The sequence below is a fragment of the Nothobranchius furzeri genome, chromosome 10 (assembly GCF_043380555.1).
Source record: "Nothobranchius furzeri strain GRZ-AD chromosome 10, NfurGRZ-RIMD1, whole genome shotgun sequence".
NCBI lineage: Eukaryota > Metazoa > Chordata > Actinopteri > Cyprinodontiformes > Nothobranchiidae > Nothobranchius > Nothobranchius furzeri.
This window is the reverse complement of record NC_091750.1, coordinates 49860414-49875055: the sequence shown is the minus strand read 5'-3', so window position 1 is coordinate 49875055 and position 14642 is coordinate 49860414. Positions and strand designations below refer to the sequence as shown.

General features: G+C 43.5%; 1 protein-coding gene across 4 annotated transcripts in view; it reads right to left on the bottom strand.

The window, feature by feature from the left end:
- LOC107386592 (unconventional myosin-XVIIIa) overlaps positions 1-14401 on the bottom strand; it is a 119977-nt gene extending 105576 nt beyond the window's left edge. For 3 of the 4 annotated variants that reach the window (XM_054730641.2, XM_015961095.3, XM_054730636.2), the window contains exons 1-2: positions 14286-14401; positions 9034-10098 (exon numbers count right to left, since the gene is read on the bottom strand). In XM_054730641.2, the coding sequence (XP_054586616.2) occupies positions 9034-9990 (957 nt within the window). In that variant the 5' untranslated portion in view covers positions 9991-10098; positions 14286-14401. Of the gene's footprint in view, positions 1-9033; positions 10099-14285 lie in introns of those variants that run through there. The other variant, XM_070555728.1, reaches the window with a different exon arrangement.
- Between the last annotated feature and the right edge of the window lie 241 nt (positions 14402-14642).

Sequence of the window (14642 nt, the reverse complement as noted above, 5' to 3'; positions counted from 1 at the left end):
TACCACTGAATTAGACCATCAGTTTGCCAAAGCAAAAGCATGGTCTAGCCACGCTCCACTGAAACCTTCGCAGCCCCAGCTATCTGGCGCCGGGCCAATCACAGCACTCCATCAGTTTGGTTTGCGTTTTTTCGATGGTGTGTGGTAGACTGCCCCATTCACTGACATCCGTAGCATTCCTGACATGGCACTCTACTCATTTGGTGGGCGGGATGGTAGTGCCACTGAGTGAAACTAAGATGCAGACGGCTCCATAGCGGTCAAATCGAAGTGCTCTATTGGTTTGGTGGGCCAATCACAGCACTCTGTTGTTGGGCGGGATGTTACTGCTGAGCAAAAACACAAAGATGGTGACAGCTCACTTGAAACGGCTTTGGCATCCACTTTGGACTATTTTGACTTGAACTTTTAGTCAAGAGCAGATAGAGGTACTATCGTTTATTTAGAAAAAGGTTGCTACTGCATCTTCTTTGATGGAGCATGGCAGACTGCCTTGTTGACTGGCATCCATAGTGGTGAGTATGGCACGTTGTTTGCTATCCAATAGCATGCAAAGACAGTTTGAAAGACAACAGTAGATTCCACCCCATGACTGAGGGCCCTCAATGGGCCGTGTCCAGAATATACACAAATATAGGATGGCTCGCCAGGCTAACCGATTCTTAAAGTAAGTCTACACTCATTATTTCAAGTAATGTCATGTGGTCTCTAGCATGATGAATGCCTTGAGAGTCGATCTCAGAGGGGGGGGGGGGGGGGGGGGGAATTAAGTAAAAGCTAGGAAGGGATGGGGGGCAAAAAATGACAGGATTTAAAGTCTTACACATTATTTCTGATATTCAAACATCTCTCTGATTGGCTAACAGCAGTAATACTCTTCCACTGCCTCAGTTTGCTCTGCAAAATTGATGTTTTATCTCCACAAATACCACAAGCCTGAATGACTTCTGAAGTGTTGTGGAGTCGCTAATGCAAACGGTTAGCTTCTACTAGCAGAGTCGCACTCTGCTCTCTCCTTGCTGAAAAAAAAAATCAGCACAGCCTTCCTCGTCATGAACCAAGATGGGGGAGTCCATGAATGCTAATTTACAGAGTGATGTAGATCTGTGTGGCTTTTTCTGACCTGAGCGTTTCCCAGTCTTTTTCCTATCGACGGCTAATGCAGGAAAAAGAGCTAGAAGACTATTTTCATGTTCTGCATGAATGTGAAACTCATATTTCATATTTCAAAAAGAAAGTATTATAAGTTTCACAGTGAACTTCACTTTTTAAATAAAATAAACACTTAAAAAAAGATCAGGGACAAATACACAGTAGATAAAAACTGTTAATGTTGTTTATTTTAAATAAATGTTCAGAAACTACTAATAATCCCATAATAGAAACAACTGTACAGTTGCACTTACAGAGGCTTTCACCCAGTAAACAAAATGTTCACATTCCAATTCTGTAGTTTTGCTTTCGCTCCCCGTTTATCAAGGTTCAGCCACTGAGCCTGTTTGAATAATAAATGTGCAAATCTTTAAGGGAAAAAAGCAGGATTTATTTAACGCTAGACATATTTAGATTCATGCAAAGAGTTAAGTTTTTAAGACAACCTGACAAATATGTTTGAGAAAGTGAAAGGTGGATTATTCATGTGGAAAAGTAAAACCAATGCTGTGAAATACTATTCAATAATTAAACAAAAGTAAAAACAGCCAGGAGTGCACAGAAAAGCAGGTGTTTAGCTGATACCAGCCATAGGAACTATTTAAACAGCCGTATTAATATTATCATTATCACAGCATTTTCTGTGGTTGCTTGGAAACTTCACATTGAGGACAATGTCCACAAAGTCAATACTTGCAACTATTACAAGGCTGCACCTTCATGTTTGATAAGGACAAAAAGAAAAGCATCAATCTTATTATTTGATAATTAACAAAACAATGACATCATGCCAGGTATTCAGGCAACATAAAAAGGTATCAAACTGAGATGTAAAGCTCCAGATCTAGGATCCAGATCTTATTATAACCACCTATAAATAGAACTGTTGGTTCTAGGTCAGCCTCAGAAACACATTTTGAGTTAATTTTTTTTTTTTTTTTTTTTTTTTTACTTCTTTCAAATGGCCCATCTCGTAATCATCGAATCTGGGTGAATGTAGGACAGAGCAGAACAAGAGGACAAGCACCTCTTGCAAGGAAGCAAATGAGTAGTGCATGTGATTGTGCTCATTCATTACCACGGTTATATCTGATAAACTCTGAATGAACTCAGAAAAAAGGAGTTAGTAAGTAGTTACATACTTTACTGACTATTTTACTCCTATGATTTCACATTTTACAAACCCTATGTAATTCTACATATCGATCTAATTTTAGGTATGGATTACAATTAATATTATTTAAAGATAATTATGTTTAGAACATAAAAATGCTAAATATTATCCATCTACACGATGTCTATGATTTCCATTTTTGAAAAATATGGTCAAAACATTTAAATTCTACTACTAAAACACCAAAGCCCAAAAAAATCCTGGTGTTTGTTGGATCAGCTACTAAACAGTTTAACTTGACGGCCCTGTACTTGCTGAAAAGAACCAAATGGGCTGCCAGCCAAGTCTTACGAGACCATATGGCCATGGGCTGTGGTGGCGTTTGGGTCGTTGTTTCTTTCAGCGTCCCATTGTTTGGTCTCAAAGGACTTTGGGGGCTGGGAGGGGGATTATATGTACACCAGAACACATTCTCTCTTTCAAAACACACTCACATACACACTCCCCCAAACAAACCAGGCACAAAATCACATTATCAGTGTCATAACAACTCCACTCATAATCTAGACATCTATAATCCGCAACATGTGGGTGCAAAACCAAAGACGCAAGATGGGGAGATAACGCGAGGAGCAAAAAACAAGTTTTTTTTCTAGCTTTTGCTCAAGTTTACATTTAAAATAGAGTTTAAATTATACGGAAAATGTTTATGTAAAATAAATATTTCCTCCTGCATTCGTGACACAAATTATGTTTGAATTGGGTAACCAACTAGAAGCATAGCAAATAAAATAATGAGAAATATTTGATTATTTGAGTATCTGTTGGTCAACCAACAACTAAAATGAGAAAAGATGGAGAGGTGGATTTTGTCAACAATTTTGTAAGAAAATTTTACTAAAAAAAACATACTATACATTCTATACTATATCAAATACTTTAAAGCATCTGAAGGCAAAGTTCCAAGCCTAAATTGACCACATACAAACCTTGATGCCTGACAACATCTCAATTAACGGTCATATGATCAAGGAATTAATACAGGAAACACACGTTAGGTATTTTAATTTGAAGTTGCCTTTACAAAAGCCTCTTAACATCTTTAAACTTGTCCACAGATGGTGTAAATAGGGTTTTAAGGAACCTGGCATTAAATCAATACACAGTCCAATTGGAAAAAATAATTCCAGCACTTAAGATAATTTCTGAAAAACAAAAAATTCTCCTCCTTGAACCGTCACCTTATCGTGGTGGAGGAGTTTGAGTGCCCTAATGATCCTAGGAGCTATGTTGTCTGGGGCACTTAGTGCCCCTGGTAGGGTCTCCCATGACAAATTGGTCTTAGGTGAAGGGTGAGACAAAGAACGGTTCGAAGGATCTTTCATGGCGGTTAAAATGAAGAGTCGGAGTACCCGGCCCGGAGGGTTACCGGGGTCCCACCCTGGAGCCAGGCCTGGGGTTGGGGCCCGTGAGCGAGCGCCTGGTGGTCGGGCTTTCGCCCATGGGGCCCGGCCGGGCCCAGCCCGAACCGGATACATGGGCTCGTCCAACTGTGGACCCACCACCCGCAGGAGGAACATGAAGGGTCCGGTGCAATGCGAATCGGGTGGCAGACCACGGCGGGAGCCTTGGCGGTCCAATCCCCGGACAAGAAAACTAGTTTTTGGGACATGGAACGTCACCTCGCTGGCGGGGAAGGAGCCGGAGCTTGTGGCAGAGGTTGAGCGGTACCGGCTAGATATAGTCGGACTCACCTCGACACATTGCATTGGCTCTGGAACCCGAGACCTGGAGAGGGGTTGGACACTCTACTTTGCTGGAGTTGCTCCGGGTGAGAGGCGGAGGGCTGGGGTTGGCTTTTTGTTAGCTCCGAGACTCTCTGCCTGTGTGTTGGGGTTTACCCCGGGGGACAAGAGGGTAGCTTCCTTGCGCCTTCGGGTCGGGGAACGGGTCCTGACTGTTGTTTGTGCTTATGGGCCAAATATCAGTTCAGAGTACCCACCCTTTTTGGAGTCCCTGGGACGAGTGCTAGATAGTGCTCCATCAGGGGACTCCATTGTCCTGCTGGGGGACTTCAATGCTCACGTGGGCAATGACAGCTTGACCTGGAGGGGTGTGATTGGGAGGAACGGCCCACCTAATCTGAACTCGAGCGGTGTTTTGTTATTGGACTTCTGTGCAAGCCGCAGTTTGGCCATAACGAACACCATGTTCGAACATAAGGATGCCCACCGGTACACTTGGTACCAGGGCAGCCTAGGTCACAGGTCGATGATAGATTTTGTAGTCGTATCATCTGACCTGCGGCCGTATGTTTTGGACACCCGAGTGAAGAGAGGGGCGGAGCTGTCAACTGATCACCACCTGGTGGTGAGTTGGATCAGATGGCAAGGGAACATGCCGCGTAGACCTGTCTGCTGGGAACGCCTGGCAGAAGAACCTGTCAAGACGGTCTTCAACTCCCACCTCCGGCAGAGCTTTGACCACGTCCCGAGAGCAGTGGGGGACATTGAGTCCGAGTGGGCCTTGTTCCACTCTGCGATTGTCGAGGCGGCTGTTGCTAGCTGTGGCCGTAAGATGGCCGGTGCCAGTCGTGGTGGCAACCCCCGTACCCGCTGGTGGACACCAGAGGTTCGGGGAGCCGTCAGGCTGAAGAAGGAGGCCTACAGGGCGTGGCTGGTCTGTGGGTCTCCGGAGGCAGCAGACAGGTACCGGATAGCCAAGCGGGGTGCAGCAGTGGCAGTTGCCGAGGCAAAATCTCGGGCGTGGGAGGAGTTTGGTGAGGCCATGGAGAAAGACTATCGATCGGCTCCAAAGAGGTTCTGGCAAACTGTCCGGCGCCTCAGGAGAGGAAGGCAGCAACTCGCTCACACTGTTTACAGTGGGGATGGGGAGCTGCTGACGTCAACTGAGGCTATAGTCGGACGGTGGAAGGAATACTTTGAGGAGCTCCTCAATCCCACCAATGCGCATTCCGAGGAGGAACCAGAGCTGGGAGGCCTGGGGATGGACTGTCGGATCTCGGGGGCAGAAGTTGCTGAGGTAGTCAAACAACTACACAGCGGCGGAGCCCCGGGGGCGGATGAGGTTCGTCCTGGGTATCTCAAGGCTATGGATGTTGTAGGGCTGTCATGGTTGACACGTCTCTACAACATTGCGTGGTCATCGGGGGCAGTGCCTAGGGAGTGGCAGACCGGGGTGGTGGTCCCCATCTTTAAGAAGGGTGACCTGAGGGTGTATTCCAACTATAGGGGGATCACACTCCTCAGCCTCCCTGGAAAGGTCTACTCCAAGGTACTGGAGAGGAGGGTCCGATCGATAGTTGAATCTCAGATAGAGGAGGAGCAATGTGGTTTTCGTCCTGGCCGTGGAACTGTGGACCAGCTCTATACCCTTGCAAGGGTGATGGAGGGGCATGGGAGTTTGCCCCACCAATCCACATGTGTTTTGTGGATTTGGAGAAGGCTTATGACCGTGTCCCCAGGGGCACCCTGTGGGGGACGCTCCAGGAGTATGGGGTGGGTGGCTTTCTGTTAAGGGCCATTCAGTCCCTTTACCAGAGGAGCGTGAGTTTGGTCCGCATAGCCGGTAGTAAGTCGGACCTGTTCCCAGTGAGGGTTGGACTCCGCCAGGGCTGCCCTTTGTCACCGGTTCTGTTCATCACTTTTATGGACAGAATTTCTAGACGCAGCCGTGGTGTGGAGTGTGTCGAGTTTGGTGGCAGGAGAATCTCGTCTCTGCTTTTTGCGGATGATGTGGTCCTCCTAGCTTCATCCAGCTCTGACCTTCAGCTCTTGCTGGGTAGGTTCGCGGCCGAATGTGAAGCGGCTGGGATGAGGATCAGCACCTCCAAATCTGAGACCATGGTTCTCGACCGGAAAAGGGTGGCTTGCCACCTCCGGGTCGGGGGAGAGGTCCTACCTCAAGTGGAGGAGTTTAAGTATCTCGGGGTCTTGTTCACGAGTGAGGGTAGGAGGGATCGGGAGATCGACAGGCGGATTGGTTCGGCGTCTGCAGTGATGCGGACGCTGAGCCGATCTGTCGTGGGGAAGAGGGAGCTGAGCCAGAAAGCCAGGCTCTCGATTTACCGGTCGATCTACGTCCCAATCCTCACCTATGGTCATGAGCTTTGGGTAATGACCGAAAGAACGAGATCGCGGATACAAGCGGCCGAAATGAGTTTCCTCCGTAGGGTGGCCGGGCTCAGCCTTAGAGATAGGGTGAGGAGCTCGGACATTCGGGAGGGACTCGGAGTAGAACCGCTGCTCCTCCGGATCGAAAGGAGCCAGTTGAGGTGGTTTGGGCATCTGGTCAGGATGCCTCCTGGACGCCTCCCCGGGGAGGTGTTTCGGGCATGTCCTGCCGGCAGAAGGCCCCCGGGTCGACCCAGGACACGTTGGAGAGGTTACATCTCCAATCTGGTCCGGGAACGCCTTGGGGTCCTGCCGGAGGAGCTGGTGGACAAGGCCGGGGAGAGGACGGCCTGGAGCTCCCTAGTTGGGATGCTGCCCCCGCGACCCGGACCCGGATAAGCGGAGGAAGACGAGACGAGACGAGACAAAAAATGGACTGTGTGTGCTCTGAACCAACAACAAAAAGAATCATCCAGTTTCTTGCAAGCACCAAATCTAAAAGATGACCACAGCGATGGTATTGTCTACAATGGTGCCCTTTGTAAAGGTCACTTCCACTTATGGGTTGGCAAGCATTAATGCAGAAAAGCACATTGAGATACGAAAGAATACCCCTATTGCTAATTTTACACTGACATCTATGATGTGTTGGAAGATTAAGATGAGACATCTCGAATTTATCTGGATCTTTGCATCTTTCAGGCGACAGTGTGTATTTTCCCATGTAATGGGGGCAGTACATACCTAAATCATGACAGGTAAGCATTATTTTTGTGTTCAAGTAAGACCTTTCCAACGAATGGCTATTAGGGTAAAAAAATCCCCGAGTGTGCCAACATCCAGCAAAATAACCAGCACATCAGACTCCCTTTCATCACTGGCAATGAGTGAAGCAGTAAATGTGTAAAACAAAATGTTTATTATTGGTAAAGTTTTGTAACCATTTGTTACAAATCATTAAAATGTGTTTCGTCGTCATGGGTTTCCGTAGCAGGAAACATGGCATCCAATATGGCGTCGCCCAGAGACTAGGGTGTTTCTCAATGCCAAGGAACCTTGCCTTGATGTCTTAGTCCCGACATCAGGAACCACCAAGACGTGTTCCAATGTTCATGTTCTACCGAGGCGTGTGTTCTCAGTTTTTTTGCCGTTTAGCTAGCTAGGCAAGGATGCACGGGAGGTGTCTTGTAGCCTAGCCTTGGTCAAAAAATTCCCAGAATACACCGCGGTATCTTCAGAAAGATGGCGGATCAGAAGCCGGAAGCTACTTCGGGGGCAAATTTCAAGTTTAAATGTAAGTCATCTAATTTAAAATGTTTTTTTAAGATCCAAAGAAGTTATCTATGGTTGGTTAGTTGCTTATTAGTTGCAGCTTCGGTGGCTAGTGGGTAGTAACTCGCTTACATATTTAATTTAACAAATATATACACAACTTAAAAAGTAAAAGGCTTGTTATATATTTATATTGAAACTTATACATATAAAATATAACGTTATCTCCCGTGTCATGTTACGTGACTGCTGTGGAAGCCGTGGTCACGTGATGTTAGTTTGTTCTCTTTGACCAAGGAAGGACAGTGTCCCCGTAAGCACCTTGACATTGAGAAACACCCTTAGACCCGCTCCATGTAATTTAGAACAGATTTTTATGAATATATGTTATGAAACTTTATATTTTTCAACAATTGGGCATCTTTTAATTCATTTACAAAATTTTGATGGATATTTCTAGCGCTTAATGGTAAAAACTACACACTGTCACTTTAAAGCTGCAAGGGCAAACTTGGAAGACAAATTAGATTGAAAAAATGTTTTCATACCTCTTAAAAACGTTCATGCATAGTATAGCTAAATATGTTGTGGAGATTAACAAAACAAAATGAGAAAAAATAAATAAAAGAAACAAGTGGTTCTTCCACATTTGTCTATAAACCTACACCAGTAATATTTTTTCAGACCAAAAGCAACTATTGGACCATTCAGTTGTTTGTCTTGCCAAACCGCCGCACTTCCCTGGGTCCTCCATTCATTACACACTCATATTTAGCAACAGAACACCACTGGTGTGAGAGGTTCTCTGCTCAATAATACCAGAGAAGGAGAAACAGCCAGCTGCTACCACTTCAACTTTGGGACAAATTACCCCAAAAAGAAAAACAAAAAAATCACCATTTGAAGTCACGGACAATAAAAGATGTTTGGACCTAGAAATGGCAACTGGGTAGCACTATCTTGTTTCATCTGGCAATGAAGAAGCATCTCGGGGAAGATACCCGAGGGGAGGGGTGAGAGTTCTGTGACCATGGTTGCGTTCAAAACCTAACTTGTCTGAAAATTCGCCATAAAAGCTTTAATGTCAGAATGTTTTTTAAGAGTTGTAAAAAACTTTATGGAATGTATTTCAGTTCTAGTTGCAGCCAGTAAGCCTAAAATTTATGTTAGTTGATATTTACTCCTTTAAACTTTTTCACATACACAACAAACACGGCAAAACCAGAAAAACAGTGCCACAGCGCACTGCCAGTCTAAGTATACACAGGATACTACAGCAAAGACAAGCCAAGATTATTACTTGTAGAAATTGTACTTGCATGAAATAGAATTATTCAGAATAAATTGAAAGGCAGAACTCACATCATAGACTTCTTTGAGCAGATCTTGAGTGTTCTTCAGCCAACTGCGATTCAACTCGCTTAGCTCCAAGATCGGCCGCACCTTTAGCCGGACTGCCTCTCCAGAATGACGAATCATTTCCACAATTTCATCTCTGCTTTTGCTCTCCACATTGACTCCATTGATTTCCACCAGTCGGTCTCCTGGCACCAGGCCCAAAGCCCAGTCCTTTGTGCCTGCCCCTGGTTCAGCAAAGTGCACTACGCGCCTGAACACTCCTCCATCAGGATGTCTCTCAAACATTGTGGTCCTCCTCAAAGAGAAGCCAAAGTCCCCGGTGTTGCGTCGCTGTATTTCGAGTTCTCTTGAGTCTGGTACTGGTGGAGCAACAAGCATTGGTAACTCTAAGTTGGTTCCGGGGAAGATTTTTTCCACTACCTCGGGAATGTTAACCTTGACATTGTGTATTGGGTTGGGACTGAATGTTAATTTTGAGTTGGTCTTTTTCTGAAGAAAATCATTGGTCTCTGTACTATTTTGACCATAATTCACCTGCTTCTGACTACCTGATGAGTTCATCTTAGCCAGTTCCCCAAACTTTGCTGCCCTCTCCTTCACGGAGCTGCGATGAGGTTCCCCCTCAGTTCCACCTTCACCAGAAGTGATTGGATGAGTTTGTCCTACATCCTGTGTCGAAGCAACAGGAAGTCTCGCTCCCTGCAAATTTGTCAGGCTGAGCTCTGTGTTGGCAACCACTTTAATTGGGATTGGATTGGAGATCTCCAGCTTGCTCCTAGAGTTCTTCTTGGAGCTCACTCTGTGAGGACTGAAGATGCCTCTACGTATGCTCATCTCTTCCAAACTATTCAACTCTGCCTGAGTCATACGTTCCTTCTTATCTTTCTTCTTATCTTTTTTGCCCAGGTCCTCCTTCTTCTCCTTCTCCTTGTCTTTGTCTTTCTTGATTCTGAGAAACATCCTTGGTCTCCTGTGCAATTACTAAACAATTTGATCGGTTTTCTGCGAGAAACTGTTTCAGAATCTTGTGGGCACATTCAAAAGCATCTAGAGTAGATGTAAGGTCACCTGTGGGGATGAAGTTTGAAGAAAATTAGCTCAAGCTTTAGGGCAAGCAAGTGCTACAAGTCTACTCTGGCCAACATTGTCTGAAATAAATTTACACAAAAACATTTTTATTCAGTTAGAAGCTTAAAAACAATGCATCTTCTGTTTCAAATTAACTACCAGTATGCAATAAAATTATCCAATGTTTTCCAGATTCTAAAATTATTCAAATCTAACCTCAAGTGTAAAAAAACGAACATAACGTTTGCCACTGTTTTTAAAACAGTGCTGAGTGAAAAAATAAGACTATTCTTATGATCCATCAGTTTGTAAAGCCTTATTTAGCAGCAATAACTTCTAGTAATTGTCTGCGTCGGTCTCCCATTATTGGAGGAATGGTGTAACATTGTTCATTACAATGCTGCTTCAGGTCATTGACATTTGCAGGTATTAGCTCATCCACAGCTGCCATAATGTTCATTTCAACTAGATTGAGCTTTGAACTTTAACTAGATAATTGCAACACCTTCATTCTTTTATTTTTCTCTGGTTATTTTAAAGTAGATTTCCTCATTTGTTTGGGATAATTTTCCTGTTTTATGGCCCAGTTTGATCTGGGCTTTGATTCTTAAAGACTACAAAGGAGTTCACAGGGTACTCAATAACTGCAAGGAGCCCAGGTCCAGTGACTGCAGAACACCACGCTGACAGCTGGTATGAGGCATTTTTAATAATGTGCTGTTTGGTTTCCACCAAACATAGGTCTAATTTGTCCATAGGACAATATTTCATAAGTATTGTGGTTTAGTAAAGGTCTCATTTGCTAATTTCACACTTTTTTTTCAATGAATTTGTTGTGGTCTCTAGTAAGAATGAATGTCCTGTAGGGTATTATTTGGAATAAAAGCTCTCGCACTCCTGTTTCAGGGGGTTAAAGTTTGTCAGAGGGGTGGTGGGCGGAAAACAAATGGATTACGAGACCTACTCATTAATATTCATGATTTGCCAACATCTTGCTTCCGATTGGCTGACAGCAACACAACTCTTCCACAGTCTTCGTTTGGTCTTCTATCTTGGGTAAATAAAGGCCACGTTGATGTTTTATGACCACAAAAAAATAAATAACCACAGGCCTGAATATGTTACGCCACTATTTGGAATTGCTCATGGTTAGCTTCTGTTAGCAGGACACACTGCTCTCTCCTGGCTGAAAAATCAATACAGTGTTCCACGGACACAAGCCTAGGTGGACAATTCCATTAATACTCATTTTTCCTGTGACTGGCTTTTTCTGAATATTGTTTTCCTGTCTTTTTTCTTCCTGCAGTTTATGCAGGCGATAGGGGTTGAAGACATTTTTCACATTCACCATGCATATGCAACTCAATCGTATTTCAAAAAGTAAGTAAGTAAAACTTTAATTATATAGCACTTTTGACAGATAAAATCACAAAGTCCTTCACAACATACATAAAAAGGCAAAACAGGACAGGAGCACAAGGTCAGCTTACATAAAAGCTTGTCTAAATAAAAGTTTCTTCAGCTGCTTTTTAAAAGAATCAACAGAGTTGGCCACATGAAGAAATAATGGCAGGCCGTTCCAAAGTCTGGGAGCTACAGCTTGAAAGGACAGGTCCCCTCTAGTTTTAAATCTGGTCTTGGGGACCTTCAGTAGGTTTTTACCCGAGGACCGTAGAGTGCGGCCAGAAGAGTGAGGGATCAAAAGGTCTGATAAAAAAAGAACAAGTATTACAAGGTTTCTCGGTCAACGAGACATTTAAGATTTAACTTTGCAAAACTAAGCCATGTTGCCATGTTTTTGAGAATTTATTTTAATAGCAACCCTTCCACACAAACCATACCCGTTTAGTGTTTTCCTAATCGTCCTGTTATTAACGTTGAACTCATGACTTGATAGTTTAGCTTCATAGAGTCTGGGCTTAGGGTAGGGCCTGGCAATAAATCAAAAATGTATCGTTATCAAAATTTCTGACTGTTGTTGAGAATTTTTCCCATGTCAATAAATTTGATAATAAAAAAAATTAAAATATGTGTGTAGTTTGGCAAAATTCATGTCCTTTTAAGAAGCTGTACCACATTGAGTCACGTAAAAATGTGACTCAATGTGGTACATGTGACAGCCCCATCTAGTGGACAAATTTTGATTCTGCGCATACCTGTAGTTATCGTTTATTTATCGTTAGAGGTCAAATCCTCAATATATTGTGATATTGATTTTAGACCATATGACCCAGCCCCAGCTTAGGGTGAATTAGGCTGTCCAATCCAAGGTAGACTGGCAGCAACCCTGAAAGTTTTCCATTAGGGGTGGGACTCAATCCCTCAGCGCTCCTCTGTGAGAGCGGGGGTGAGGGGTTGCACACGTTCCGCTGCTGTTTCTCGCCAGTATCAGCTGATGGAGGGCTCTAGTTTTGTTGCGCCGTTCGTGTCAGCGGACACGGTAGGGTCAGGGAGGGGGGGGGGGCATGACGCATAGCCTGGCGGGTGGGCAAGCACAGCCTGGCGTGCCGCCATGCTTATAAAGCGCTGGGGGAAACCCTGTATTAGAAAATGTGTTATTGATAATGTTTGAATGGACATGGAACATTGTACATGTGTACTGAACTGAACACCAGGTAGCAGCAGAGTACTGCTTATACACAGAGGTGTAGTATAGTGTTCAGGGGAAGTTCTGCATAGAGTTACGAGATCAATGCTGCGTGTACCCTTGTCCCTCCTGCTGTAATAAAGTTCATATAGATAAAGTTACTGCCTACTTAACAGTAAAAAGTAGATTTAATTTTTTTTCTTTTCATCACAGCAAGCGATATGTCATGTTTCATTTAATTGTAGCTTTATTTGTGTTTGAGCATGTAAATTTTTTAGATCAGGGCCTGCAGTTTGTTTAGGAGGTGCAGCTTGGTGATATTTATTGATATATGGCATAAATTGTGATGCTAAACAGTTTTGGGCCCCAATTGGGGGGGGGGGGGGGGCGCTCGGGCTCAAGCAGTAATTTTTGTTGGCAGTTTCCATTTCCTAGTTTTCCTTTTTTTCCCTCTGTAGAACGATGGACTCCAAATTGTTACAAAAACTTCTCCCAAATTGATGGGCACTGGGCAGTAATGATTTTTTTTCTCTAAAGGCCTCTGATATTGTGTTTAAACCTCTAGAACAGAGAATTGCATCAGCCACACTGATGATCATTTAATCAAGTGCATAAAGACATACTAGGATCGCAAACCTGGTTAAGATTGGATCGTTTTTTATTATACATTTTTATTTACTTCAACATTAAACTCAAACTGAAAGAGGGGCGCTTTGTTTAGTTTAGCTTTTTTACTTTTCACCATGAATGCATTAAGCTCACTTGAACAGTTTTTTTTCTTATAATTTACATTTTTAATTGACCTTCACTTCACAGCCAGAAATCCTAAAAACCTGTTATCAAATACTGGATTATACCATTGCCTTACACTTCTAACCCATGCTATCTGCTTTTTTTAACACAAAGTATCCTCACAAAATTAAAATCAATTAGGAAATGCTGTGTAAAATAGTGCTGTGTAAAATAATTACTGTAACATTTCTAAACTCTTTGCTGCCACAATGCAAACTGTCTTTCATATAAACTACAAAATTAGAAATGATTCTCTCAGTTACACACACACACACACACACACGTGTGTGGCACAGTTACTCTGAAGTTGCCCCAGATACTCAGAGGAAGGCGCTTTTTGGAGTCATCTTCCTCGCTCTCAAACTGTCAGTAGCATCGCAGCAAAGTGATGGAGGACATTTGAACATGTTGCGCGTGCGATTCTCAACTAAAGCCGCGTGCAACAACAGAAAAGCTGCTTTATTTCTGACCATACAACCAGTAAATTCGTATATAATCCACTTTTAACCACGTCTCATTAAGTCAAAGCCGCTGTGACATAGCAGAAAACAAGCTGATATGTTTTATAGTTAAAGTCGCTAAGTGACCTTCCGTTTTTCTCTATGTTTATTGAAGACCACCATGTGTAGCTTGTTTTTGTCGCTTTGACAAGTGCTCAGCTTGGCCATAAGGCTCTCCCTTTAAGCTGCTTTGCCCTCATTCTCTTGCACTGGCTTTAGGAACACATTCGGTGGATAGCAGAAATGTCATTAATTAAAAAACAACACAAAGTCAATGATGTTAAAGGTGTGACTATAAGCCCACTTACCTGGAGCCGTTCGAAACTGACAGCTTTGTAGTCTACCTAGAAGTTTTCGGCATTTTCTTTCTTCTGATTGTCAGCAGGTGCAGGAATGTACTCGTGGTGCATTCAGGGACCTGTCCTAAGCTCCGATCTTTCAAAACTGTGGCCGGATGTAAACAACGCAATATTCGTTCTATTTTAGAATTGTACTAAAACAAGTTAATAAATGTGATACGCTGAAGTAACTATTTTAGATGGGATTTCTGATGGATGAATTCTGACTACTGCAACTATTATTGTTAGTATTGGAAACTTTCTCTTCTATACTAGACAGCTTTATTTAACCTTCAATTCTTGCAATAACATTTGGGTCGTCAATGT